Raw genomic sequence first — 26,447 nt, 5'->3', positions numbered from 1 at the left:
TTTAGACATGGGAGATTAAGAATAGAACTATATGCAAATTTTAAAAAGGATAGTTCACCTTTCCAGAAAACATGAAAAGGTGACCTAACAATGGATGCAATGCCCACCCCCCTGTCCCCGCTGTACTTACTTTCCACAATCCTGAGCTGTCAGGGCTCCCGCAAGCCGCTCCACCATTCCAGGAATTTGAAATCCTCTCTGCTTTCTTTCCACTCCATCCAAAACTGTAAGGATGGACCAGGTTTATTCTAAGTGGTCACCGTCACATGGACCGTGTACATCCTGTGATGTACAATAGGGAAAACTGTATTTTTGTACTTACCTGTAAAAGCCAATTTTTGGAGTATATAACAGGACACAGAGGTCCTTCCCCTCTATGTTGAGGTGTATAGCTTGTCTTTTTTTCCAGTGTCCAATCACTATAGGGGTACGTAACCCTTATGAGTAAAGATTATTATGGCTGCTCTGTGTCCAATGATAAATGATAAATGATACTGCCTTCCAGTCTGATGTCCTGGTGCCTGCCTTCCAGTCTGATGTCCTGGTGCCTGCCTTCCAGTCTGATGTCCTGGTGCCTGCCTTCCAGTCTGATGTCTCGGTGCCTGCCTTCCAGTCTGATGTGCCTGCCTTCCAGTCTGATGTGCTTGCCTTCCAGTCTGATGTGCTTGCCTTCCAGTCTGATGTCCCCGCTTCCCAGTCTGATGTGCTTGCCTTCCAGTCTGATGTGTCTGCCTTTGAGTCTGATGTGCCTGCCTTCCAGTCCGATGTGCCTGCTGTCCAGTCTGATGTGCCCGCTGTCCAGTCTGATGTGCCTGCTTTCCAGTCTGATGTGCCCGCTGTCCAGTCTGATGTGCCTGCTTTCCAGTCTGATGTGCCTGCTTTCCAGTCTGATGTGCCTGCCTTCCAGCCTGATGTCTCGGTGCCTGCCTTCCAGCCTGATGTCTTGGTGACTGCCTTCCAGCCTGATGTCTCTGTGCCTGCCTTCCAGCCTGATGTCTTGGTGCCTGCCTTTCAGTGATGTCTCGGTGCCTGCCTTTCAGCCTGATGTCTCTGTGCCTTTCTTTCAGACTGATGTCTCGGTGCCTGCCTTCCAGTCCGATGTCTCCACTTTTCAGTCTGATGTCTCTGCTTTCCAGTCTGATGTGTGCGCTTTCCAGTCTGATGTGCACGCTTTCCAGTCTGATGTGCCTGTTTTCCAGTCTGATGTCCTGGTGCCTGCCTTCCAGTCTGATGTCCTGGTGCCTGCCTTCCAGCCTAATGTCTCGGTGCCTGCCTTCCAGCCTGATATCTCAGTGCCTGCCTTTCAGACTAATGTCTCGGTGCCTGCCTTCCAGTTTGATGTCTCCACCCACTTTCCAGTCTGATGTCTCTGCTTTCCAGTCTGATGTGCGCGCTTTCCAATCTGATGTGCCCGCTTTCCAGTCTGATGTCCTGGTGCCTGCCTTCCAGTCTGATGTCCTGGTGCCTGCCTTCCAGCCTAATGTCTTGGTGCCTGCCTTCCAGCCTGATATCTCAGTGCCTGCCTTCCAGCCTGATGTCTCGGTGCCTGCCTTCCAGCCTGATGTCTCGGTGCCTGCCTTCCAGCCTGATGTTTCGGTTCCTGCCTACCAGCTTGATGTCCCATTGCCTGCCTTCCAGCCTGATGTATCGTTGCCTGCCTTCCAGCCTGATGTCTTGATATTGGTGTCCCAGTCTGGAGTCCCAGTGTTCCAGTCTGGAGTCCCGGTGTCCCAGTCTACTGGGGGTACTGTCAGGAAAGGGTTCACCCATTGGTGGCGCTGTTGGTCCCGTGGATTGCAGTACCAGTGTCCACCAGTGGATGTCTTCTTGCAGCCAGGATCTGTGATAAAGGATCTCACCTGCTAGTGGCACTGTCAGATCCATGGTCCATAGTACCGGTGTCCACCAGCGGGTGTATTCCGGCAGTGTGGAGCAGGTGGCACCAGGTGTTACATGAGGACAATTACTGGCAGTCTCATAAATACCCGGCAAGCCCTCACATGCTTGCCTTGGTATCTCTCTCCCTGCGCCCTGACCTCACTGCCTGTAATCCTGACCTTGAGCCTGCATGACCTGACCTGATCTGATCCAATCCAATCCCTATCCCGAGCCCATCCTGGACCTGTCCCTCCTGTTACCTAATTACCTTGGATCCCTGCCCTGCAGCCTATCCATCCATCCTCTCCCTGTCTTGTTGGTTTCCCATCCTTACCTTATCTGATGATCTCCCTGTGTATGACCTCGGCCTGGCTTTTGTTTACGATTTCGGTATCTCCCATTTATTGTATATACTATTTGTTGTTTGTGGGTCTGTGGTTGGTTGTGCACTGTTTGTATTCACTTACTTGTCGCCTATTTTAATAAACACCATTTTCATTCGCTTACATGCATTTTGGTTTCCTCTGTGCAGTCCACACAGTCTGGTCTACTAATTCACTGATACTTTATAAGATGGGATACAGTACCGAGCCATATTGCCATAAATGCAGAAGGGACCACTGGGACTTAATGCATCTATTGGGAGCAGGTTGTAGATACATACACCCCATTGGACCCCAAAATGCTGTCTCTTAAATGTTGTAGAGGAAGTCATTGCGGGTGAACACCCTAGGATAGCAGTGGGAAGGGCCCTTTTCCACGCCCGCCGGTTAATTCTAATGCCGCGTACACACGATCAGACTTTCCAGCAGAAAAGGTCCGACAGAACAAATCCGTCGGACATTCCGATCGTGTGTGGGCTTCATCTGACCTTTTCTGTCGAAAAATCTGACGGACCTTAGAAATAGAACATGTTTCAAATATTTCCAACGGACTCGAAAAAAACGTTTGTCTGTATGCTAGTCCGACGGACTGAAAATGATGCAAGGGCAGCTATTGGCTACTGGCTATTGAACTTCTTTTTCTAGTCCAGTCGTACGTCATCACGTTCAAAACGATCTGACTTTGGTGGGATCATGTGTAGGCAAGCCTGTTTCGTCAGAACTCCGTCGGAACTCCTTCGAAAAGTCCTTCGGAGTTCAGCCTGACGAGAAGTCCGCTCGTGTGTACGCGGCATTATACTGTGGAAGTCCCCTGTGGAAGTCCCCTGATCCCCCTACACACAAGGCCTGGGTGTCTGCTGTGGGTAATTCTCTGCTTGTGGAACACCATATTTTTAGATCACAAGGTAGCCCCAGTAAGCTAGAAAAAGTGTGGAGACTGTGGTTAGATGCCCCTGGTTTCAGCCCACGAGAACTTGTTTATCAGAGATTGTCCCTGTGTCCAAATAGACCATAGGGTTTTGTTGTTCATTTAAATTAGGATAATTATATGCGCCTTTATTGCACTTTGGGTGGGATAGAGTCAAGGATGCACAATACCAGCATTGTATTTGATATGAGTATGTGGGCACGGGCATCTGTCTGTGTCAACGTTTCTGTAATTACAACCTTTGGATATCTATGTGGATGTAAGCTTTATAATATTGTCTTGTTTTGAACTGTTATGTTGCCTGTTTAATACAATAAACATTTTCTTGATTTAAATGTGGATAATACTGATAAAAAAATGTTATACATAAATGAAAAAAATATAGCTAGATATAGAATTTAATTAATGTATCTACACAAGTAAAATGAAATGTCGAGCATCATTATTGATCCAATATCAGCACATCTGGAATAATTGGAACAGAAAACTCATAAACAAAAAAGAAAATATGTTATCATAAACCAAAGGGTGATCATGTGTAGAGGCACATTTTCGAATGCTGCCACTGTGTCCCCCCCCCCCCCCTCCCCGCATGCACAAAACTTTCTATTGGTAATAGATGGAGATAGAGGGGGTGGCTGGAGAGAGGGATGCACCGCCACTGCTCCGTATCTCCCCTACAGTGGTGGTTGCCGGTTCATTAATGGCAGTTGGAGCCACTGGCTCAGATTCACTGGTTCTGGGGCTTTCTCTGCTTGGCTATATGCCTATTCTCCTTCTTGGCTTGATAGTGCAATATTTATTGGTTTTAAGATTGCTTTACTGAAAAAATGATTACTAAACTATGAGGCTGTTTGGGTCTCCTCTCTACCTTTGTTTTTTGTTTTTTTGCAGTTTTGAGTTGCCCAAGAAGGCAGCAGCATGGCCAATAGTCATAGATAGTATTGAGTGTTTAGCAACCAGCTACACCTCCAGGGCAGCACAGTGGCAAAGTGGTTAGCGCTTAGGCCTAGGGTGAAGACCAGGTTTACCCAAATTAAAGTGGTTCTAAAGTCAGAAGGTTTTTTTATCTCTATGCATTAAGATAAAAAAAAAACCTTTGTGAAGCAGCCCCCCCTCAGACCCCCTAATACTTACCTGAGCCCCATCTCGATCCAGAGATGGTGCACGAGAGTCTCAGCTGTCCAGGACTCCCCTCCTCATTGGCTGAGTAAGCAGCAGGGCACCATTGGCTCTCGCTGCTGTCAATCAAAGTCAGTGAGCCAATAAGGAGTGGGAGGGGGTGGGGCTAAACCACGGCTCCGTGTCTGAATAGACACACAGAGCAGTGGCTTAGCTTGGGTGCCCCCATAGCAAGCTACTTGCTGTGGGGACACTTGGCAGGATGGAGGGGCCAGGGGCGCCGGCTGGGGACCCAGAAAGAGGATGATTTGGGCTCCTCTGTACAAAACCACTGCACAGAGCAGGTAAGTATAACATATATATATATATATATATATATATATATATATATATATATATATATATATATATATATATATATATATATATTTTTTTTTTTATGAAAGAATATAAGAATATGAGACTTTAATAACACTTTAAGAAATCAGATTTTAATTTAAAATGATCAACATTTTAAATTAAAAGAGAAATTATCTGTTAGTTTACTATGGGTTTTTGCATTTTGCAAAACATTATTGCTCACAGCACTGTATTGATGAATTATCTCATAGAATGGGTATAACCTTGAATACAAAAATAAATGTAAAATTACATTGCCAGCCCCAATTTATTTAAATTTTAGCTGGTAAAATCAGTTCACATTGATATTACTTACACAAGAACTTTTTATGTCATTATAGACAATTATCAGGAGACCATGACAATCAATTACACGTTGGACACCAAGACAATAATAAGATAATAATGACCATAGTGTCACACATGAAATAATTATACATTTCTAATTCCCATACACGTCCACTTAGGTCATTTTTGAAATTTGATTTCCTGTCTCATGATTGGTCAGATCTTCTCTGGTACCTGTATAAAAGGTGATCCAGAAGATGAGTGTCACACCAAGCTTCAGAGAGAAGATATTTCACATTATAGTGAAGGAGAACTCTGAACAAGATGAATGAAAAAGTCTTCCTCCTGATTCTGGGCTGTGTTACGGGGCTGGTGACCAGTCTACCTCTATCTGCACAAATACAGGTGAGATGATGAGCTGACATGAACAGTACAGGGGACAGGTGACAACTATATTTAGGAAAGTACATTCCAAGAAGTTACTAACAATATTAGCTAGTAGTGAAGTGTAAATCTAACCAAAATAGTTATCCCCTTAGTTTTGGATAAAGTGGTGGGGGTTAGGAATCCTCTTAGATTTTAAGACTTCCTTATTACTGCTCGGGTCCCCTGTAGGGAGATTTGACTTTTGTACAGGCCATTGCCATTTGGACAGAAAGTGAGGGCAAATTCCAAAAGTTATATTTGGGCACATAACTGGAAATACGATAAATTCTTGATGACTGTTGTGGTAACATCTGTCTAAGAAAGGATTTTACCTCAGTTTTGAGAGATTCCCAGTAGGACTGAGGAGGACTCTGCCGGATGGGAATGAGTTAGGGCCAAGACTTGTCATCTGTTATTATTGTATTTCATCTGAAATAAGATACTTATACAAAACTTTACTTTCCAGTACCATCTACTTGGAGTGAACAAAGATGGTAAGCTTTTTAACATTCTTATTTAAGGAATCATTTTTGCTTTCTTTCTGTTCTCTCTCTCAGCTGTTTTGTTTGTTCTGCTTTTTCCTCCCGTTCATTAGCCTTTTTTATAACATTCCTAATCCTAAATCCTAATTCCTAAATCAAAAATTAGTTGCACTGCTCCATTGGTCCTAATCAGCCAGGCCAGATAATCTATAAAGAATATTTTCCTTCTCCATCTAGAACCAGCCTCTAAGAAAGACCATTCCACATTTTTATAGCTCTTATGGTAAACATCCCTTACTTTAAAGAGTTCCTTTCACCAATTTAAAACATTGCAGATTATGCCCTTAGAAAAATAATTTTTAAATGTTTGCTTGCAGTATTTTCCATTCCATAAATGATTTATTATTCACCTGCAATGTGGCTTTGAACTTGCAAAAAAATTTTGACTATTCTGAGAGTCACTTCCCTAGCACAGCACCCTCCCTCGTTGTTTCTCTTAGCCCTCCCCTCTTCTGGGAGTGTCCAATTCCTGTCTGTGCTGGCCCAGCATCTCTGTCCCTCCCCTCACCTCCCCACATAAACTTTGATTTAGCTGCTGGGGGAGGAGTGAAGAGGATTACTATAAAGTGTCATTTGAGCGAAAGCTCCGAGTCTACTGGGGCTGATGACATCACGTCCAAGCAGCAATATCCAGCTTTCGGCTGTTTACACAACAGAGATATTTTACATTTAATGAGATACCTAAAATATGTTCCATGCTCATATAATCATCGCCATGTTTTTTAGACCCTGGCAACAGGGTATTTTTTAAAGTCCCCTCCCTTTGCTTAGGTGTTAATGATAATCATGGTGATTCAGGCAAAGACCTAAAGAATTTCCCGAACTTTGTAGAGCTACCCTATGTTTTAGAGCTGCCCTATTTTTTCATTAATTGATAATTCAATTTTTAAAATGGGTTCAATATTTACACAAAATTAAGTCATTAAAATTTTTTGGTTGCCATTATTTCACTAGATGTGCTTAATGTGTATTTTGTATACACAGCCCCAAAGAGTGAAGACTCCGAAGTGCCACAAGGGATCTTCAGCAAGATTTTGAAAGCTAATAAAGGTAATTATTCTAAACCACAGGATTCGTTACTGCATTATGACGGTGCTAAATCCAGGCAAGGTAATAGACAATAACCAATTATACTCAATAAAGTTATGAGTTTCAGGATCCTTTAAATCATGCACTGATGGACTAGCCAATAGCGTGTGAGGAGAAATATGGCACTCTTGTCTTAAATTGCAAGATCTTCATCATTGCTGAATGAGTCTTTAAAAATCACTATTTCATTTAAAAAAAGACTGATGGGTGATTCCTATTCACTTCTACCATTGCATTGAAACTTATGAGATAAAGAGGTTGAATTATTAACAGCAAATAGAGCTGTGTGTAATCAGGTGCTTACAGATTAGCTGGTTAGTTTGTTTTGGTTGCCCAGGTGGGAAGGGGTTAAGCTAAGCTTAGCATTTTCCTGGGCATTTCTAAGTTCTGCCCTCCATAGTGGGAAGGCTCTATGGGGGGGCTCGCTCTCTGCTGTGTCCTGCATGGGAAGATTCAAGAGGCCAACTTCACTGCAGCAGAGCAAAATCAGGTCTCCTCCCCTGCCAAACAGAGCTGTGCTGTGTCACGGAACTGAGTAAAGCTGGGCCTTTGGGCTGCATGAAAATATCTAACAGGTTCCTTCGGATGCACAGGTTCCCACTGTGCCTATTCTATTCTGTTGTATACCCCAACACTGTACTGTACTGCATCTGATTAGATGCAGCCGCTGTTAGTTCTAAAATTATCTGTTTTGATCCGTCCATTTTTTTCAATCAAAGAATGTCAGGTGAGAGTGGACTGACAGAGCCACCCACATAGCAAACTTCAGCCAGTTCACAGTGTATAGGCAGCTAAAATCCAATACATTTTAGTGTATTAACTATAACCATTTTCTGTATTTTCAGATAGCAAAACACTCATGTATGGAGGCGATATGCTGGTACAGAATGACCGCAGCGCCATAAACTGTCCTTCTTGCCTTTGGCCTAAAAGTGATAATGGTACTGTTCCTGTTCCCTACATCATAGCATCCAGCTACAGTGAGTTCCTTCTTTCTTCTCTTTCATTAAAGTATTCGTTGTTATTTATTATTTGTAGAAACCCAACCTTCTATCTCTGTTTCTAGGTCCCAGTGATATGAATAGAATTGTGCTGGCCATGGCCGAGTTTGAGACATTGACTTGTGTGAGGTTTGTGCCTCTTACAACAGAAGATGATTACATCGACATCATTCCTGATGATGGGTAAGGTTGTTTATTGTCTATCATAGTGCTTCACAAAAAGAGAAACAGTAGGGGGCATCTAAAACATAAACACCTTAGACTTTACATTACCTATTTGTGCATGATGGCTTCTCTTTTTAATTTTCTCCAAAAAAAACTATGGAACTCCTCTGTACAATTGCAAATACATGTGAAAGTCACAAGCCAACAACAAGGTACTTCTTGGTTGTCTCCTTTTTTTGTGTACCTAGCAGAAATAGCACAAGGACATAAAATATTTATCCCAGCGCTGCTAACATTGAGTATATAGTAGAAAAATGGAAGTGACTTTGAGGGAGTGGGGCTTAGTGTCAACAGACTCAATGGATTCCACTTAAAATTTTACAATGAAAATAAAACCAAATATGTCTGTCCAAAAGTGAGCAGTGATCCAATGCTTGGAGCCAGCACAATGTTACTTAGCTCCCAAACGCCATACCCCTTATTAGAACTGGGCACATACATAGGGATACACCTGCTGATATGAGTTGGAAGGGCTAAAAGCTTAGCGCAAATAGATATTGATTGTTTTCTTTCTGTAGCTCAGATTCATTGTTCATTGTTTCTATTAAAACGATTGTCTTAGGCTCCCAAATTAATTAAAGCATAACTCTTTTGAACGGTATATTTACTATTTCTAGCTGTTACTCATATCTTGGAAGAACTGGTGGAAGCCAGACAGTTTCATTGGGTGGAGGCTGCATCTACAGGGGGATTATACAACATGAACTAGAACATGCCCTGGGCTTCTACCATGAGCATGTAAGAAGTGATCGTGACAATTATGTTGACATCAATTTCCAGTATATCTCTCAAGGTACTGCGGACATTTAAACAAAGCGAATTTAGCCATGTTTTCAAAAGAGACATTACCACTGCTTTTGTCTTTTTACAGGATACTGGGGTAATTTTGCTAAAGCTGACACTAATAACCTGGGCAGTCCATATGATTACGGTTCAGTGATGCATTATGATGCGTAAGTCATGAATTTTATGTTAGCTGGTGAATTACCCATAAATTATAAAATATTTTTAAGGTAATATGTCAATCTTATCTCCATTCAACATTTTCCAGCTATGCATTCACCAACACTTCAAACAAACCCACAATTGTCCCCAAGCCTGACCCCAATGTGTCTATTGGGCAGACAATTGGACTGAGTGTCTTGGATGTCGCTAAAATTAACCGGCTTTATCAATGCAGTAAGTTCCTGTACATTCCACTTTTATGGGTTTGAAACATTAGAAATTATACTTTTTTATGATTGCATTTTAAGTGAATTTTTAGTCTTGTAAAAAAATGTTTTGAAAAAACAAAACAAAATGTGCACGTTTGTCTCTGAGCCCTACTATAGGTGTACACAATAACTAATGTACACATATGTGTCAACCCCTTGCATCTCAAATTCATTTTTGGTTATTTATTTTTGGTGGGTCATATAGTAATAAGAAAGATACAGCTAGACTAAAAAATAAATGATATTGTTTACAATTTGGCCAGTTTTCTTTGAAAAAAAAAAGAGTAAAATATCAGGAAATGTCATTTTTACCATGAAATGATGGCTCAATTTGGCCTGAACAAACAAAGTATAATTCACCCGGATGCACGAAGTAGTTGTAAAGATACGTTCCGTTTCACTAACATGTGAAAGTTGTAACACTGCATTGAGGCATTAAGGATCTTTTATCTTCAACATAAAGGGGTTAAACTCAAGGTTCATTTAATTTTAAGTTCAAAATTCCAGCAGTTTTAATCTAATAGAAGGCTAATACCCCCTCCCCTGTTTCCCACCAATTCATTATTAATATTATTATCAGTCCATTCCTCTAGTGACTAAATACAATTTATATGTCTATTTCTCACTTCCCAGGTCTCTGTGCAACTTTGCTTAATAATAAGACAGGAATTTTCACTTCTGACAACTATCCCTCTGCTTATCCTAGTAATGTTGACTGCGTTTGGTTGATCAGGGTTCCATCAGGACAGGTAAGGAGACAGAAATGTAGACATGCAAAATGTGACCCTGAGTGTCTAGCAACCTAGCTGTGTAAATGAACTGCCATATTGAAGATTGTTTTGTACACCACCTACATTTTACATTAATAATAAAAAGATACTTGACTAGTATAGAGCCAAGCAATAGGTTCAAATACTGAAGTGGAGCCATTGCGGTGGTTTAACTTTATGGCTGGGACAGAGGTATAGAGTAGGTTTTTTTAAGATGTAAATGCCTCTGAACCTCATACTCTGCTTCCACCACCAATTGCTCCACATGTTGGAATAATACCTCCCTTCATTATGGCCCACTTTATAGTCTACAGACTATCATTACCACTTCATTGCTGGGAGCCTATTTTGGCAACTCTGATGTGCCAGATTTCTTTTACCCCACATCTGAAGGTGACATTTTAGGAATGGGGGTTTAGCAGGAACAAAATGGGTCTTGGATTAATTTGGGGCTCTGGTTCTTACAAGTATGTTATCAGTAGTAAAAGTATTGTAATATCCACAGTCACAGGTTTCTTTGACTTAATTCAATATAGCGTTAAACGAAAGACGTTTGTTAAAAGTTTCTTCCCCCAAATGTGTCTTGTTTAAGCTTTTTTGTTTCCCTGAAGAAACCACAAGCAACAAATAATCAGAGGGAGCAGAAGACTTCTGTCAACTGGAAAATCTATGGAAAAGACACACATGTTTCAAGAGACAACTAAGCTAGAAAAGTCTATAGCTGCAAGATCTTTTAACAGAAATTAGAATCATACATATTCTTGTGGTGGTTTTTTTTCTGAAGGACTGTTCAAGCATTAATATAATGATCGATTGCATCATATTGCAATTGCATATTAATCCAGTTTGCAGTTACAAATATGTGAAGTTTGGGGTTTACTGTAGATAATACATTTTCCTTGTGTCACTTTTTAGGCTACATTAAAGTTCAGTAGCTTTAATATCCAATCCACTCCTGACTGTGACTCAGACTACATGAGGATCTATGACGGCCCCTCTAAGAACTCCCCCGTGTTGTTGGATAAAATGTGCGGAAGTCAAACCATCCCTCCACTCATTGCTTCCACAAGCCAGATGCTGGTCCAGTTCGTCAGTGACGGAGCTGTTGCTGGGGTCGGCTTCCAAGCTTCATATAGCTCAGGTATGCTGATTTATTTTAATAGTAAAGAAAGTGTTCAGAGAAAGACACTGAAGAATCATAGATACAGAGGAGATCCCTCCCCAGGAGGGACTATTGGCACAACAGTTTCATGTCCTCTAACTTCTGTTTGCAACCTTTGAGGTAATCCATGAATTTTCTTAGTATATACAATTAGAATTAAAAGTCAGTCAGGCCCTCACACTATAAAGTTGATAGATTGTTCAATGTGTATGTTTGTCAACTTTAAGAGTGATAATACTTAGGCATGTGCAATTCGTTTCGTTCCGAATTCGTTTTTTAATGAATTTCAACAAATTCGTTAATTCGGGAATATCCGAATTAACGAAAACCCATTTAACGAATTTTTTCCGAATATTCGTAAATTCGATAAAATTGGACATTCGTAAATTCGGGCATTCGTACATTCGTACATTCACAATTTACGAATGTACATTTGTAAATTAGTGAATTTGTAAACTTGTAAATTCAGAAATCTGAAATAATAGTTAACTAATAATAACTTAACTATTAGTAATTACTAGTAACTTTTAAATTATAGGTATTGTAATTTCCTTTCAAATTTGGCTGTTAGTGAACGTAACACATACAAATTTATCCGAAGTTATGAATGATCCGAAAAAACGGAATGGAAAAACGTTTTATTATTATTATTTATTATTAATTTGTTCCGTTCCATTTGTTTAGATGCAGCATTTGTTTTGGATAATTCGTAACTTCGGATAAATTCGGATTTGTTACGTTCACTGACAGTCAAATTTGAAACAAAATTACAAGACCTATAATTTAATAGTCAGTTACTATTTCAGATTTTTGAATTTTCGGGTTTTTTGATTTTCAAACTTCAAATTTACAAATTTCCAAATTTTCTAATTTACAAATGTACGATTTTACGAATTTACGAATGTACTAATTTACGAATGTACAAATGTAAAAATGTACGAATGTACGAATGAACGAATGTACGAATGAACGAACGTTCGAATGTACGAATGAACGCATTTACGAATTAACGAATGAACAAATTTACAAATCGCGATCATAACGAATGACCCGAAAAACGAAAAAAATTAATAAACTAATGAAACGAAAACGAAAATGAACGAATTTTTGCTGTGCACATGTCTAATAATACTTACCTCTATGGCTTATTTTGGATCAGATACTGTACAGATTGATCTTTCTTGCGGTAGCTCTCTGATGTCCGCCCTACTGCAAAACTAAGAGGTTGTTAAATTCCTATGGACTTCTTTGCGGTTGACAATGTTATTCAAAATTCTCCAGGGTGGAGTGCAGTGACCAGACTCCCTTTTCCCCAGCACTACATTGGTTAAATGCTTTAAGTTGAAAAACTTACCCTGGCAGCCAGTGGTCATCTATGCTCTCCAATATCCCAATATGTGGGCAAGCCCTCAACACGTTCACATACAATGCATGACTGCTGATCCTGTTTTGTATTTGATGATATCTGAGAGTCTACAGCCAGGGGAGTGGCAAAAAGAAGCAGCTTCAGGGACCAGTAGTACAGCATGGAGGAAGCCTGTGGGGGGATAAATAAGGTAAGCATTTCAATGTATTTATCATCTTCTAGACTAAAGAAACATTTAACTCAAGCAGTGCAGTGGGGGGAATAAGATGGATAGATTTTACAGCATCTGCACTTACCCCATTAAGGATACAATAATAGGTTTGTCTGGTAGCCCACCCATCTCCACTACAGTTATTTATTTTCATAGGACACTCCTGTTTTCTCACTAGTCCTCTGTGAAACCCTTCTGGGTAAGGCAGAACATGTGACTCTCTCCCATTCCTGCCCCGAAGCAGCATTTGGTGCCTGTGTAGGCCATCTCTACATCTGAGCTCTGCATTGAGTGTTGGAGAGTGGGGTCCTAGCCTAAGATCAACTTGGAACTCTGAAAGAGAGGATGAACTATGTATATACAGTATAGAGTATATACATAAACATAAAATGATGTCATATACTATTAGAAATCTCTTTACTATATTGATTATATCTATATTCTTACAGTTCAGTGTGGAGGATCCTTCTTTAACTCTCAAGGCAGCTTTACATCTCCGGGATACCCAGGGAACTACAGTCCAAACATGAATTGTAACTACACCATCACAGCTCCTGTTGGATATAAGGTAAAACAAGATGACTTCAAAATTCTCCCTAATTATTGGACTTCCACATTCTCTAAAATTGTCACACAAACAAAATTTAATGTTGGACAGACACATTACAATCTGAATGTACAACCCCCTTTGAATTTACCAGCATTCATCAGGGCCTAGCTGAATGAATGGAAACCGAATGTATTGTTTACAAAACATGGCTGTTGGCAAATCTATCGTAGATTGCTCTAAGACTATCTCACCACCAAGACGTTCTAGATAATTTCCCAGTGATGACAGGAAGTGTTGGTGGTAATTTGTAAAGCTGACTGAAAACTTGTGGTGTGAAATTTGTAAGTTGTTTATAAAGCTTTACTTGACTTTGCAGCACTGGACTAATTCCTGGCACCTGCCATCTTGATTGGGAGTAACAGGAGCACAGGGGAGAGAAAGGGAGGGGGCTGATCAGTTTCTTGAGTCTATTGTAGACAGGTGAATGACAAATAAATCAGCCAGTAATGTAGGAGGAGTACAGCGGATCTCCCAGCTCTGGATGTTTAATTCCTTGTCTGGCAGTTATAGATTGGTGACCATTACACCGCAGGAATAGAAAGGACTTCCTTTTTCCAACAAGATTCCTAAGCACTGCCTTTTATGTGCAGTATCATTACTAAAGCGACATAAAAGGAATAAAAAAAAAAAACACATTAGCAATCATTAGATGTGGTGACTGCATCCGTTTTCTTTGGCTTTTCTCCATTTTCACCTGGTGATCTGGCCAGTAACAAAACTCCTGTATTAGTGAGAGTCTACTCTGGATGAATGAGAACAAGAGGCACAGCAATCAGCAGCACTGTTAGTTTGGGGGGACGGGAGTGTTAAATGTATTAGCAGATTTAAATATACTAACAAGTTGAATCCAAATGCCAGCTAACGTTTTATAATCAGTTACAGCAGTTTTTTCACTTTTGGGATAAAGGTTCTACATAAATAGTTAAAGTTGATCATTTTAAGCACTCCTGCCAGTGTTGAATGATTTGTCTCATCCATGTAAACTGATACATTCTGCTGGATAGCTTGTGCTTTTGAAAAACAACTTGCTGGCTGGATCACTAGATGAACATAGAAGAAAGAAAGCCTAAAAAAGAAAACAAAAGCAGCATCACATGTAAGAATTGGTAAACTGCAATATTATAAATGTTTGCTCAAATATTATTTCAGGTAGACTGTAACATCAATGAATTCTATCAATAAGTTGTAAGAAACAAAATACTCACTCACTTGTATGCTATAAAAAATGATTTGTTTGTTGCATGAACACACCACTGTCATGTTAGTCATAATTGTATTTCTTTTTTAGATTGCCCTGACCATAAGTGACTTCCATGTAGAGTCTGCCACTTTCTGTATGTACGACTATCTAAAACTCTTCATGGATGGTACACAAAAGGGTCCATTCTGTGGGGATCGCACCATCCCTGTGTATTACTCCAAAGGCAATTCTATGGTTCTCGTATTCCACAGTGACAAGTCTAACCAGGCAAAGGGATTTCAAGTCTATTATACCTTCTGTGAGTAGCTCAGTTCTATCTGCTTATATCTAATATCAGCAATGGACGTTATAAGATAATAGAGGTCACATTTCTTTTTTATAAAACAAAAGCAGCCAGCTTAATGAAGACACATATTGCACAAAGAAATGTAACACTGCTGTGGTGTAAATACAGATTTAATAGCAGGATCTCAGGTTAGACACAAAACTGAATCATCTTCAATCACAACTAAGAAATACAGAACTGGTGCTAGACTTTCCTATTAGACAACTTAGATGAGAAAGTATGAACGAATAAGGTCTATGTATTATTTAAATATGGTTTTAATATTTGCTGACATTGACCTCTCTTTGATTACAGTTCAATAGAAGAGCAACAGATGGTACAAAGAGAAAATCTACCGGTTCTGGAAAGAAGCCGACATCACTACAGGACACAATGTGAATTTGATGGAGCACATATAGAAAAGTTGACACATTTGTACATACATATATAATGAATAAATGTACATTGGATCATGCTTGTGTTTGCAATTACATTTAAAAATACAAAATAAAATTTCATAATTGTTTTGCCATTTGATTGGTATTTTGATTGGCTTGGTTAGGAACAGGGGAACACATTTTGGCGTCCTCTGGCTTCTATGTGGTTTATATTTATTCTATAGTGATAATTCTTATTTCTTTAGCCTTCCCTTTCTCTACTTATTATTTTGAGGGGGTGGTTGGCCATTTCTTTTGTGCTATATATCAGGTCATCAACCCTGTCCTCAGGGCCCACTAACAGGCCAGGTTTTATGTACTACTTTGGAGAGATGTAGACTAGAATACTGCAATCACTGACCAGCAATGATATCACCTGTGATGTATTTCAGTTATCATGCAAACCTGGCCTGTTAGTGGGCCCTGAGGACAGGGTTTATGACCACTGCTATATATGACAGTCTGATCTGATGTTTTCCTTTCCTTTTTAAAAATAAAATATATTAAAGCATTAATCCATCTCTGTTATTATTTTTGAGTGACATAGTTCTTGATTCCTCAACATGACTTAAAGTGAGCATTGAAGTAAAAGGAAGTTCTTTTATTAGTTTCAGTCCCTTCTCCTGTGAAATGCACTGACCAGGGGCATACCTAAAGGGGTTGCAGGGGTAGTTATTGTGACCTGGCCCCATGGGGGTCCCAGGGGGTTCATGCGGCCTCCCTGTATGCCTGGATAGGAGAGAAGTGCGGGCATGTAGAGGAGCCAATCCTCCATGTTGCTGCTGAATTCCTGCTTCTCCTCCTCTCCTTCCCACATACATTCAGCCGCTGTAGAAGGGAAATGGAGGCCATTGGTTTCTCCACATACTGCTCCCGCCACCTTCCTATTGCTGTCCAGCTACCCCTGGCTCCTGTGTGCTCTCTCTTGGCCCCCCTGCCCCCCCCGCAGCAGTGCCAGGTTTCTCCTTTCCACCTCCCACTGGCTGCTGCAGGGGATCTGTCAGAATAGAGTCTTGTCTTAATGAATAGTCAGTGATTGGTACCATCCACTCACTCTGTTATTTTTTTATTAATTCATAGCTCAGCCATAGTAAACTGTGCTTACTATTCCTCAGTTTATGAATGAACGAGAAGCTCTGTACAGAGCTATTCCTGTTCATTATGTGCAGCTGAGGCTTCAGAGAAAGGTGTTGATGAATGTGTCCTCAGTCCCTTTCTCTGTCACAAAAGTGAGATATTTCACCAAAGCCCCCCAATGGGGGGGGGGGGGGCTAAAAAATATGTAAAAAAATAAAATTGTGAAAATAAATTTAGTAAATAAAGTAAAAAGGGTAAAAATAAAAATACTGACACCAGTTGCGGAACTACCAGGGTCGCCAAGGTCAAACTTGCAACTGGGCTCTGGCGTTCCTCCACCGTGGGGAGACCCCAAGACAGCAGGAAGGTTGCTTGCTGCGAGACCATAATAAAGGGTCCCACGATGGGAGTAAAGGGCCCAGGGATCAGTAAGAAGGGCCCCAGTTGGGGGCCAGGGAGGCCCTTCATGGTTTCTTGCACCAGTGCCCTGAAAGTTCTAGTTATGCTTCTGGAACTGCCTAATAGTAGTTCAAAAATGCACCTGTAAAGAAAAAAAGGCAGATTATGTACCTATTTTACCTAGAGGGTAATGTCATATTCCTCCTAGCAAGATCCTGGGGAATGCAGAGCAGCCAAAATCTTGCAAGAAGATGTTCCTGCACTGGAATGGAGTGCCTTCTTGCAAGATCTAGGGTACTTATCACTCCCCAGTAATCTCGCAAGAAGGATAGAGATATAACACCATGCAAAGTGGAACACAGGGATGAGGAAAGCATGTAATCTAACATTTTTATTTACACATGTGTGGCAGGGATAATTGGTTGGTACCCAAGGTGGAGAAGAGGCACAACAAGATGAACTAGAATGGCACAGTTATTATTTGGTTTAGTGGAAGTAAAAATAACAGGTGGAGAACAGCAGCAAGGTATTTGCATAACAGTCTCAAACAAGCTGGTAACAGATTCTCACTGACAAAGGCGTCACAGGTACAAAAACTCTCAGCCATGTTATTGTCACAGCTGAATAGTCCCAGTGCGTATAGTGTCACCTTGATGAGGTTTACATTACCAGAAAAGCATCTGGTTGAAGAGGGGTGGCTATTTGGCAGGTTGCTGTATAAGCTGCACTGAGCAGATCAATAGCTGATCCTGATCACCAGCTCTAAAGTCCAGAGATAGCGAAGCCAGCGAAGGTGTCCCTATTCTGTCCCTCCTCCTCAGGAAGCTTTCTCTAGGACTAGATGCTCTGTTCTGCCAACATGGATCCTAACCCTTGCCTATCCATTTCACACATACATGCCAACTGTAGTGGGGAAGTGCAATTTATTAGCACTGCCCTCACCAAAAATGGCCACAAAGGTCAACTAGTGTTGCAGCGCCCAATTAGCGCACTGCTCCCTTGGTGACACTTAAGGAGGCTCAGAGGACAAAAGTTTCTCTCATCCTCCATTCCCTCTGTACAGCAATCAGCAACACAGCACCACCTACAGAGGAGAGAGTAAACCGCACCTGCCTACAAACATACATTCAGGAAGAAAACATAAAAAACAAAAAAATACTGCGCTACCCATAAAAACTAACCCCCCAAAAAGCAGCAGTTAAACAGTGAGATGTGCACCAAGATAACAAATAAAAAAGAAATAACCACGCTAAATTATTAGTGAAACCCGTGAAATAATCTTGAAAGCTTCCGTTAGGAAGTACATATATGAATGAAAAAACATAAAAGAATATTAAAAATTAAAATATAGAAAAATACATGGGTCTACACATGTATCTATGGATCAAACATGAGTGTCCATATATGATATCTGTGAATCAAAATAAGTGTCCATATATGGTAAATGAAAAATAGAATGTAAAGTAATAATCTGAAATCAGTCCAAAAGAGACCCTTTGGGTGAATCCAACCAGAGTCAATGGTGAAAAATATGAGTGACACCCCATACAATATCCTCAAACACACAATAATTGCGCTTACCACAAGGCAAGCGAACACCAGCCTGTATCTCGTCTTGGTATAGAGAATCCAGATGGTACACTTAGGATGCATACATCATGGCTGAAAGGATGTAATAAGGACACCAGACTTCCATCTCATAGACATGTAAATAAAAAGAAACTGGCCATAGTGTAATACTGTCAAACTAGTTAGAGCAGAAGAAGGTAGAAAACTTACACAAGTACATAGGGATATAGCAAAAGAAAAAACCTAAAGTGAACGTTATCAAACTCCGTAGTGAAAATGAGACACCACACTCCGTGCAAATAATGCGCTTACCACAAGGCAAGCCAACAACAGCTTGTGTTCAGTATCAGTGTACCACACCACACTCCGTGATCCACCACCAGGCAAATAATGCGCTTACCGCAAGTCAAGCCAACAACAGCTTGTGTTCAATAACAGTATGAGAGATCCAACTGGCGTTCTGGACTGCTTACAGCATGGGCCGAAGGATATAGCAAGGACTCCAGATTGACATCTCACAAGCATGTAGATAAAAAGAAACTGGCCATGGTGTAATACTGATAAAAAATGATTTAATGGAATAAGGTAGAAAACTCACATGAGTAAATAAAAGTACAGCAAACAGCCGGCCGGCATAGTGAGCACCTGTCCACACAGGACATGGCGATGACGTCAGAGCGTCAACCTCCCGACGTACGTTTCACAACAAATGGCGTAGTCTGGGGAACGGGCGACGCTCTGAATCATCGCTCTAAATAGTACACAGCCAAATCACGCCTCGTTCTGAGATCTCAGCAGCGGAAGGAAGACATACGAGCCGCCTCTCTAATCACAGCTCATATTAACACAAACAAGACCAAATCTTGTACTCATATTATAAAGCATCTATTGTAAAAATAAATGATTTATTGTGGGGAAATAAAATAATTGTAAAAATAATTATAAAAATAATTGTAAAAAATGCCCAATCAAAAAATCTAACATTAATGAAGGGTCAGACAGACTGGGAGTTCTATAGAAACACTAAACGAATCAACTATCAACACTCTGCCCTCTTGTGGCCACAGAAGAAAAGGCAGAACTATATAAAAAAAAAAAAAAAAAAGAGAGAGAATAAATAATCTCAAATGACGACGCCATTTGTGGTGAAACGTACGTCGGGAGGTTGACGCTCTGACGTCATCGCCATTTTCAGTGTGGACGGGTGCTCGCTATGCCGGCCGGCTGTTTGCTGTACTTTTATTTACTCATGTGAGTTTTCTACCTTATTCCATTAAATCGTTTTTTATCAGTATTACACCATGGCCAGTTTCTTTTTATCTACATGCTTGTGAGATGTCAATCTGGAGTCCTTGCTATATCCTTCGGCTCATGCTGTAAGCAGTCCAGAACGCCAGTTGGATCTCTCATACTGTTATTGAACACAAGCTGTTGTTGGCTTGCCTTGCGGTAAGCGCATTATTTGCCTGGTGGTGGATCACGGAGTGTGGTGTGGTACACTGATACTGAACACAAGCTGTTGTTAGATTGCCTTGTGGTAAGCGCATTAATTGCACGGAGTGTGGCGTCTCATTTTCACTACGGAGTTTGATAACGTTCACTTTAGGTTTTTTCTTTTGCTATATCCCTATGTACTTGTGTAAGTTTTCTACCTTCTTCTGCTCTAACTAGTTTGACAGTATTACACTATGGCCAGTTTCTTTTTATTTACATGTCTATGAGATGGAAGTCTGGTGTCCTTATTACATCCTTTCAGCCATGATGTATGCATCCTACGTGTACCATCTGGATTCTCTATACCAAGACGAGATACAGGCTGGTGTTCGCTTGCCTTGTGGTAAGCGCAATTATTGTGTGTTTGAGGATATTGTATGGGGTGTCACTCATACTTTTCACCATTGACTCTGGTTGGGTTCACCCAAGGGTCTCTTTTGGATTGATTTCAGATTATTACTTTACATTCTATTTTTCATTTACCATATATGGACACTTATTTTGATTCACAGATATCATATATGGACACTCATGTTTGATCCATAGATACATGTGTAGACCCATGTATTTTTCTATATTTTAATTTTTAATATTCTTTTATGTTTTTTCATTCATATATGTACTTCCTAACGGAAGCTTTCAAAATTATTTCACGGGTTTCACTAATAATTTAGCGCGGTTATTTCTTTTTTATTTACTTTTTTATACATTCAGGAAGAACTATTAGTCAGTGTTTTTTTACAGGAAGAGGGGGTCATCCCCGGACTTGATAAGCTGACATTGCATTTTACTAGTTCACTGGTCCTTCAGGTTCTGAATAACCTATTAGGTGAGATAGGGGGATTGCATCTGTTATCGCACACCTGGAGGAGTCTTTTTTTGACACTGGTATAGGATCATGCAGTGGAGGGTACTGGAAAGGTGAATACATGATGTATACTATGTCTGCTATATCTCTTACTTTATAAATGTGGGTAAAATATAGGGTCACTGTAATGTTATACAGGATCAGCATAGGCTTTTGTGTCCCCTATTTCTGGGAAATGACCTGAGGATAAAGATTTTATACAAATGACAAAAATATTGATATAAAAGTAATTGAAATACCATAGACCAAAATCCACTATAGTTCTCCTTTAAGCAGACGTGATATTCAGATGACCTCTGAAGGAATTAAAATCTAGTAATGGAATATTGTCTGCTGTTTTTTTAAATTTGTGATTAGATTCAAATTATTTTCAACAACAATAGCTCTTCTGTAAAGTTTCCGGTTGTCCAGTTTACTTTCATTATGCTGAGTGGCAGAATGGTCTGTAGTATGTAAGGAGAAAGTTACCACAATGGTTGGTTGCACCAGCTCCAAAGTCTGAAGGCAGTCAAAACCATCCCACACTTTCCATATGCATTCTCCAGCAACTCATACCCACCCAAGATACAGTCGGCCAGACTTCCTTGTCCATCTGCAATCCAGTGTCAGTGAAGGTTCCGCAACTATGCACAGCCAGGCCACTTGTAAAACCAGGTGTGTTGACCTTCATTTCATCATTTTAGATTGGAGTTGGTTGAGAGCTTACCACAAGGGTATGAGTCTTCGAAACACAGCAGTTTGTCACACAGGCAAGCACACAGGATTTCTTCTAGAAGAGTGCTCTTTCCATACTCTTCCCACTTCTTCTGTTGGTCATGTAGCTTTATGACTACATTTTTGGCCACAAGGGTAACATGTTTTCCTTTTTGAAGTCAATAGAAGAAAAATACGATTACCAGAGACAGGGACCGACAATAGCTTCTTCTTAAAAACATGCCAAAAATCTATCCAAGGTAAATCAGCTCACTTGTGATGTCTTTTGAGTTCTCAGAGATAGTACAAACCACAGCGCATATGTTAAAAAAAAGCAAAAATTCATTAGTCCTGCTTTTCATTGCCAGTAGTTACCACAATGACCTGAGTTAATGTTTTCTTTACTATTTTGTTGGACTTACTGACTCTGGTTATAGTTTTGTTTTGTATATCACAACTGAGATAAGATCATATCCTACCAAGGACTTTTAGCTTAACATTAAATGATTATACAATTTGATGTTTTATGCATGACTTTGTACAGTAAATTTAAGCTTTATGGAACTGCTTTTACAATAAGATGGTTTATATCTATAATAATTCTGTACTGTAAACCTTTTTATCTCAATAAAAACACTTAGAAAAAAAGACCCCTGGATAAAGTTGTGGACAGGCACAAGTCAGGAGATGGATACAAAAAAATGGCTTTATCAATTCTTAGAAGCACAGTGAAGTCTATTATTAAGAAGTGGAAGGTATTTGGTACAACTGGACCCTCCCTGGATCAGGACATCACTCCAAATTGGGTGAAAAAGCCAGGAGGAGACTGGTCAGAGAGGCTACAAAGATGCCTACAGCAACTCTGAAGCAGTTGCAGGAATTTATAAAAAAGTGTGGTCATTGTGTGCATGTGACAACAATATTACAAATTCTCCTCAAATGTGGCTTGTATAGGAGTATTGCAGGAAAAAAAGCCACTTCTCAAGAAAGGCCACATGCAGTCATCACTGAGCTTTGTCAAAAAGCACCTTGAAGATTCTGAGGCAACATGGAAAAATGTGTTTAATCAGATGAGACTAAAATAGGATTATTTGGCCTCAACACCAAACAATATGTCTGACAGCAATCCAATACAGGCCACCATCCAAATAACACCATTCCTACAGTAAAGCATTGAGGTGGTAATATCCTGTTATGGGGGTGTTTCTCTGCAGCAGGAACTGGAGCACTTAGTAGGACAGAAGAAAGGTAGATGTGACAAAATACCATCAAAATCTTGAGGAAAATCTGCTGCCCTCTGCTAGAAAGTTGTCAATGGGAAGAAGGTTTACCTTCCAACGCAAAAATGACTCAAAGCACACAGCAAAAATGACCACACAGTGGTTGAAGATGAAAAGGTGAATGTCCTTGCATGGCCTAGTCAGAGCCCAGACTTAAACTCCATTGAAAATCTGTGGAATGACTTGAAATCTATAGTCCACAAAAGGTCACTGTCAAATTTAACTGAACTTGAGCAGTTCTGCAAGGAAGAGTGGGCAAATATTGTAAAGTCTAGATGTTCAAAGTTAGTAGAGACATATCCCAACAGACTAAAGGCTTTCATTAAAGAAAAATGTGGTGATCCTTTTTCCAACTCAGTGATTCAGTTTTTGAATTAGTTTATTTTTTTATGACATGTTGGTGTTATATCTTTCATTTGGATGTTATAAGTTGCACTGAATAAATACAAATGGATAAAACCAAAAACTGTGTCTGTCTTCATTGTAGGCTGCAGAGCAACAAAATGTGATTATTTTAAAGGGGGTGATTCTTTTCTATACCCACTGTATATATGGGAATGCATTGATATAGGTAATTGTATTTCAGTTATGATTTACAACATACAGTGGGGACGGAAAGTATTCAGACCCCCTTAAATTTTTCACTCTTTGTTATATTGCAGCCATTTGCTAAAATCATTTAAGTTCATTTTTTTCCTCATTAATGTACACACAGCACCCCATATTGACAGAAAAACACAGAATTGTTGACATTTTTGCATATTTATTAAGAAAGAAAAACTTAAATATCACATGGTCATAAGTATTCAGACCCTTTGCTGTAACACTCATATATTTAACTCAGGTGCTATCCATTTCTTCTGATCATCCTTGAGATAGTTCTACACCTTCATTGGAGTCCAGCTGTGTTTGATTATACTGATTGGACTTGATTAGGAAAGCCACACACCTGTCTATATAAGACCTTACAGCTCACAGTGCATGTCAGAGCAAATAAGAATCATGAGGTCAAAGGAACTCCCTGAAGAGCTCAGAGACAGAATTGTGGCAAGGCACAGATCTGGCCAAGGTTACAAAAAAATTTCTGCTGCACTTAAGGTTCCTAAGAGACAGTGGTCTCCATAATCCTTAAATGGAAGACGTTTGGGATGACCAGAACCCTTCCTAAAGCTGGCTGTTCAGCCAAACTGAGCTATCGGGGGAGAAGAGCTTTGGTGAGAGAGGTAAAGAAGAACCCAAAGATCACTGTGGCTGAGCTCCAGAGATGCAGTCGGGAGATGGGAGAAAGTTGTGTAGCGCTGACAACTGTTGTCTCTAGCTCTTTGTGTATTATTCAGTACAATAGTTGTGTTAGTGCCATCTTGTGGACAATTGATAAAGTACAATAAGTTTACGTCTCAGAATCAAGTGACACAGAAGTGATTCATTGTTTACTTTGGAACTGTAGCTATGACCCACCCACAATGCTTCCGGACAAAGTCAGAACTGAACTGCATTGTGGGGGGGGTATAAAAGGGTAAGCAGCGGCCATTTTAGGTTTCTTGTGCCTGGGACGCGTGGCCTGCCAGCAGAACTCTGTGGGTGTGTTTGTCCCACAGGGTTGCGGCCTACCTGGCGAAGGAGCAGAGCAGCTGTAGTATCCTGCCATCGCATCGCAGTGAGCTGGACAAGAGACGTGATTGTTCCGGAAGACCCGTGGGGAGGTAACCGAGGACTCCCGGTCCTTTGTGAACGGAACAGTGTGACGGCGTGGTGGTGCCTCCATACGGAACTGAGAACTGCTGAACCAGAGGCATCCACCTGCTTGGATCCTGTGTGGTGAGAGGGTTGACACCCAGAAGTTTATTTAAGTATTACACACACATCTTTTGAACTTTACAGAGTGTTGCTGGGACTGATAGCCCCACAGAACAAGTTAAGTCGGAGAGCATTACATCCGAATAGACTTCGGTGTTCAAGAGCGGATGGTAGATGTTTGTTTCTTCATATAAAGACACCTAGTCACTCTATTGGAATACAATTGTTTTAGTGTGTTATACTACACTGCGCAACACCCAGGAGGAACCCTTTGCGGATTACAATTATAAAAGCTAGCGAAGACTGAAGACGTCTGGACTACCTTTTTTCATTGCAGGGCCCTGCATTTTAGTATAGTGACTTTAAGGTCTAGAGCAGGGGGAGCTCCCGGGTATAGATTCATACCAATATATACATATATATTTCTGTGATTGTCATTGATTGTCATAATCATTTCTTATACTATCACACTACGTTGGTGTGATAGTATATTCGTTGAAATAACTCTTTATTTAAATATACTACTTATTCAAAGAAAGAAGTTACTTTTGGTCATTATTGAAGTTTGTGTGCAGTGTTGTCATTTCTCCTACAGGTGGCGTTATCAGTACCCAGGTAGAGGTAATTTTAATTGTAAATGTATATTGTGGGTTAAAGTTAATGCTCATATTGTTTCAACACTGCACTACAGTTGTGTCAAGGGGAGTGAACAATTTAAGAAGGGTGTAGAGCAAAGAGGACAGGCCCGCTTAAACCAGCAGCTCCACCGTGAGTTATTGCTACAGTTGTAAAAAGTCAACCATCACTGCAGCCCTCCACCAGTCGGGGCTTTATGGCAGAGTGGCCCAACGGAAGCCTCTCCTCAGTGCAAGACATAAAAGCCTGCATAGAGTTTGCTAAAAAACACCTGAAGGACTCCAAGATGGTGAGAAATAAGATTCTCTGGTCTGATGAGACCAAGATAGAACTTTTTGGCCTTAATTCTAAGCGATATGTGTGGGGAAAACCAGGCACTGCTCATCACCTGTCCAATACAGTCCCAACAGTGAAGCATGGTGGTGGCAGCATCATGCTGTGGGGGTGTTTTTCAGCTGCAGGGACAGGAAGACTGGTTGCAATCGAGGGAAAGATGAATGCGGCTAAGTACAGGGATATCCTGGACAAAAACCTTCTCCAGAGTGCTCAGGACCTCAGACTGGGCCGAAGGTTTACCTTCCAACAAGACAATGACCCTAAGCACACAGCTAAAATAACGAAGGAGTGGCTTCACAACAACTCCGTGACTGTTCTTGAATGGCCCAGCCAGAGCCCTGACTTAAACCCAATTGAGCATCTCTGGAGAGACCTAAAAATGGCTATCCACCAACATATACCATCCAACCTGACAGAACTGGAAAGGATCTGCAAGGAAGAATGGCGGAGGATCCCCAAATCCAGGTGTGAAAAACTTGTTGCATCTTTCCCAAAAAGACTCATGGCTGTATTAGATCAAAAGGGTGCTTCTACTAAATACTGAGCAAAGGGTCTGAATATTTAGGACCATGGGATATTTCAGTTTTTCTTTTTTAATAAATCTGCAAAAATGTCAACAATTCTGTGTTTTTCTGTCAATATGGGGTGCTGTGTGTACATTAATGAGGAAAAAAATGAACTTAAATGATTTTAGCAAATGGCTGCAATATAACAAAGAGTG

The 26,447-nt window shown here is 40.5% G+C and overlaps 1 protein-coding gene across 1 annotated transcript in view; it reads left to right on the top strand.

Moving 5' to 3' along the window:
* LOC141117099 (cubilin-like) overlaps positions 1-26,447 on the top strand; it is a 207,065-nt gene that overhangs the window by 18,982 nt on the left and 161,636 nt on the right. Inside the window, 10 exon segments of the mRNA XM_073609714.1 lie at positions 6,951-7,016; positions 7,901-8,035; positions 8,122-8,239; positions 8,899-9,074; positions 9,153-9,234; positions 9,333-9,460; positions 10,129-10,244; positions 11,181-11,406; positions 13,454-13,572; positions 14,903-15,113. Coding sequence (XP_073465815.1) covers positions 6,951-7,016; positions 7,901-8,035; positions 8,122-8,239; positions 8,899-9,074; positions 9,153-9,234; positions 9,333-9,460; positions 10,129-10,244; positions 11,181-11,406; positions 13,454-13,572; positions 14,903-15,113 — 1,377 coding nt within the window.

This window comes from Aquarana catesbeiana, linkage group LG13 (genome assembly GCF_042186555.1).
Source record: "Aquarana catesbeiana isolate 2022-GZ linkage group LG13, ASM4218655v1, whole genome shotgun sequence".
NCBI classification, from domain to species: domain Eukaryota; kingdom Metazoa; phylum Chordata; class Amphibia; order Anura; family Ranidae; genus Aquarana; species Aquarana catesbeiana.
Note: the sequence above shows the minus strand (reverse complement) of the source record. Positions and strands in the feature narration are given on the sequence as shown.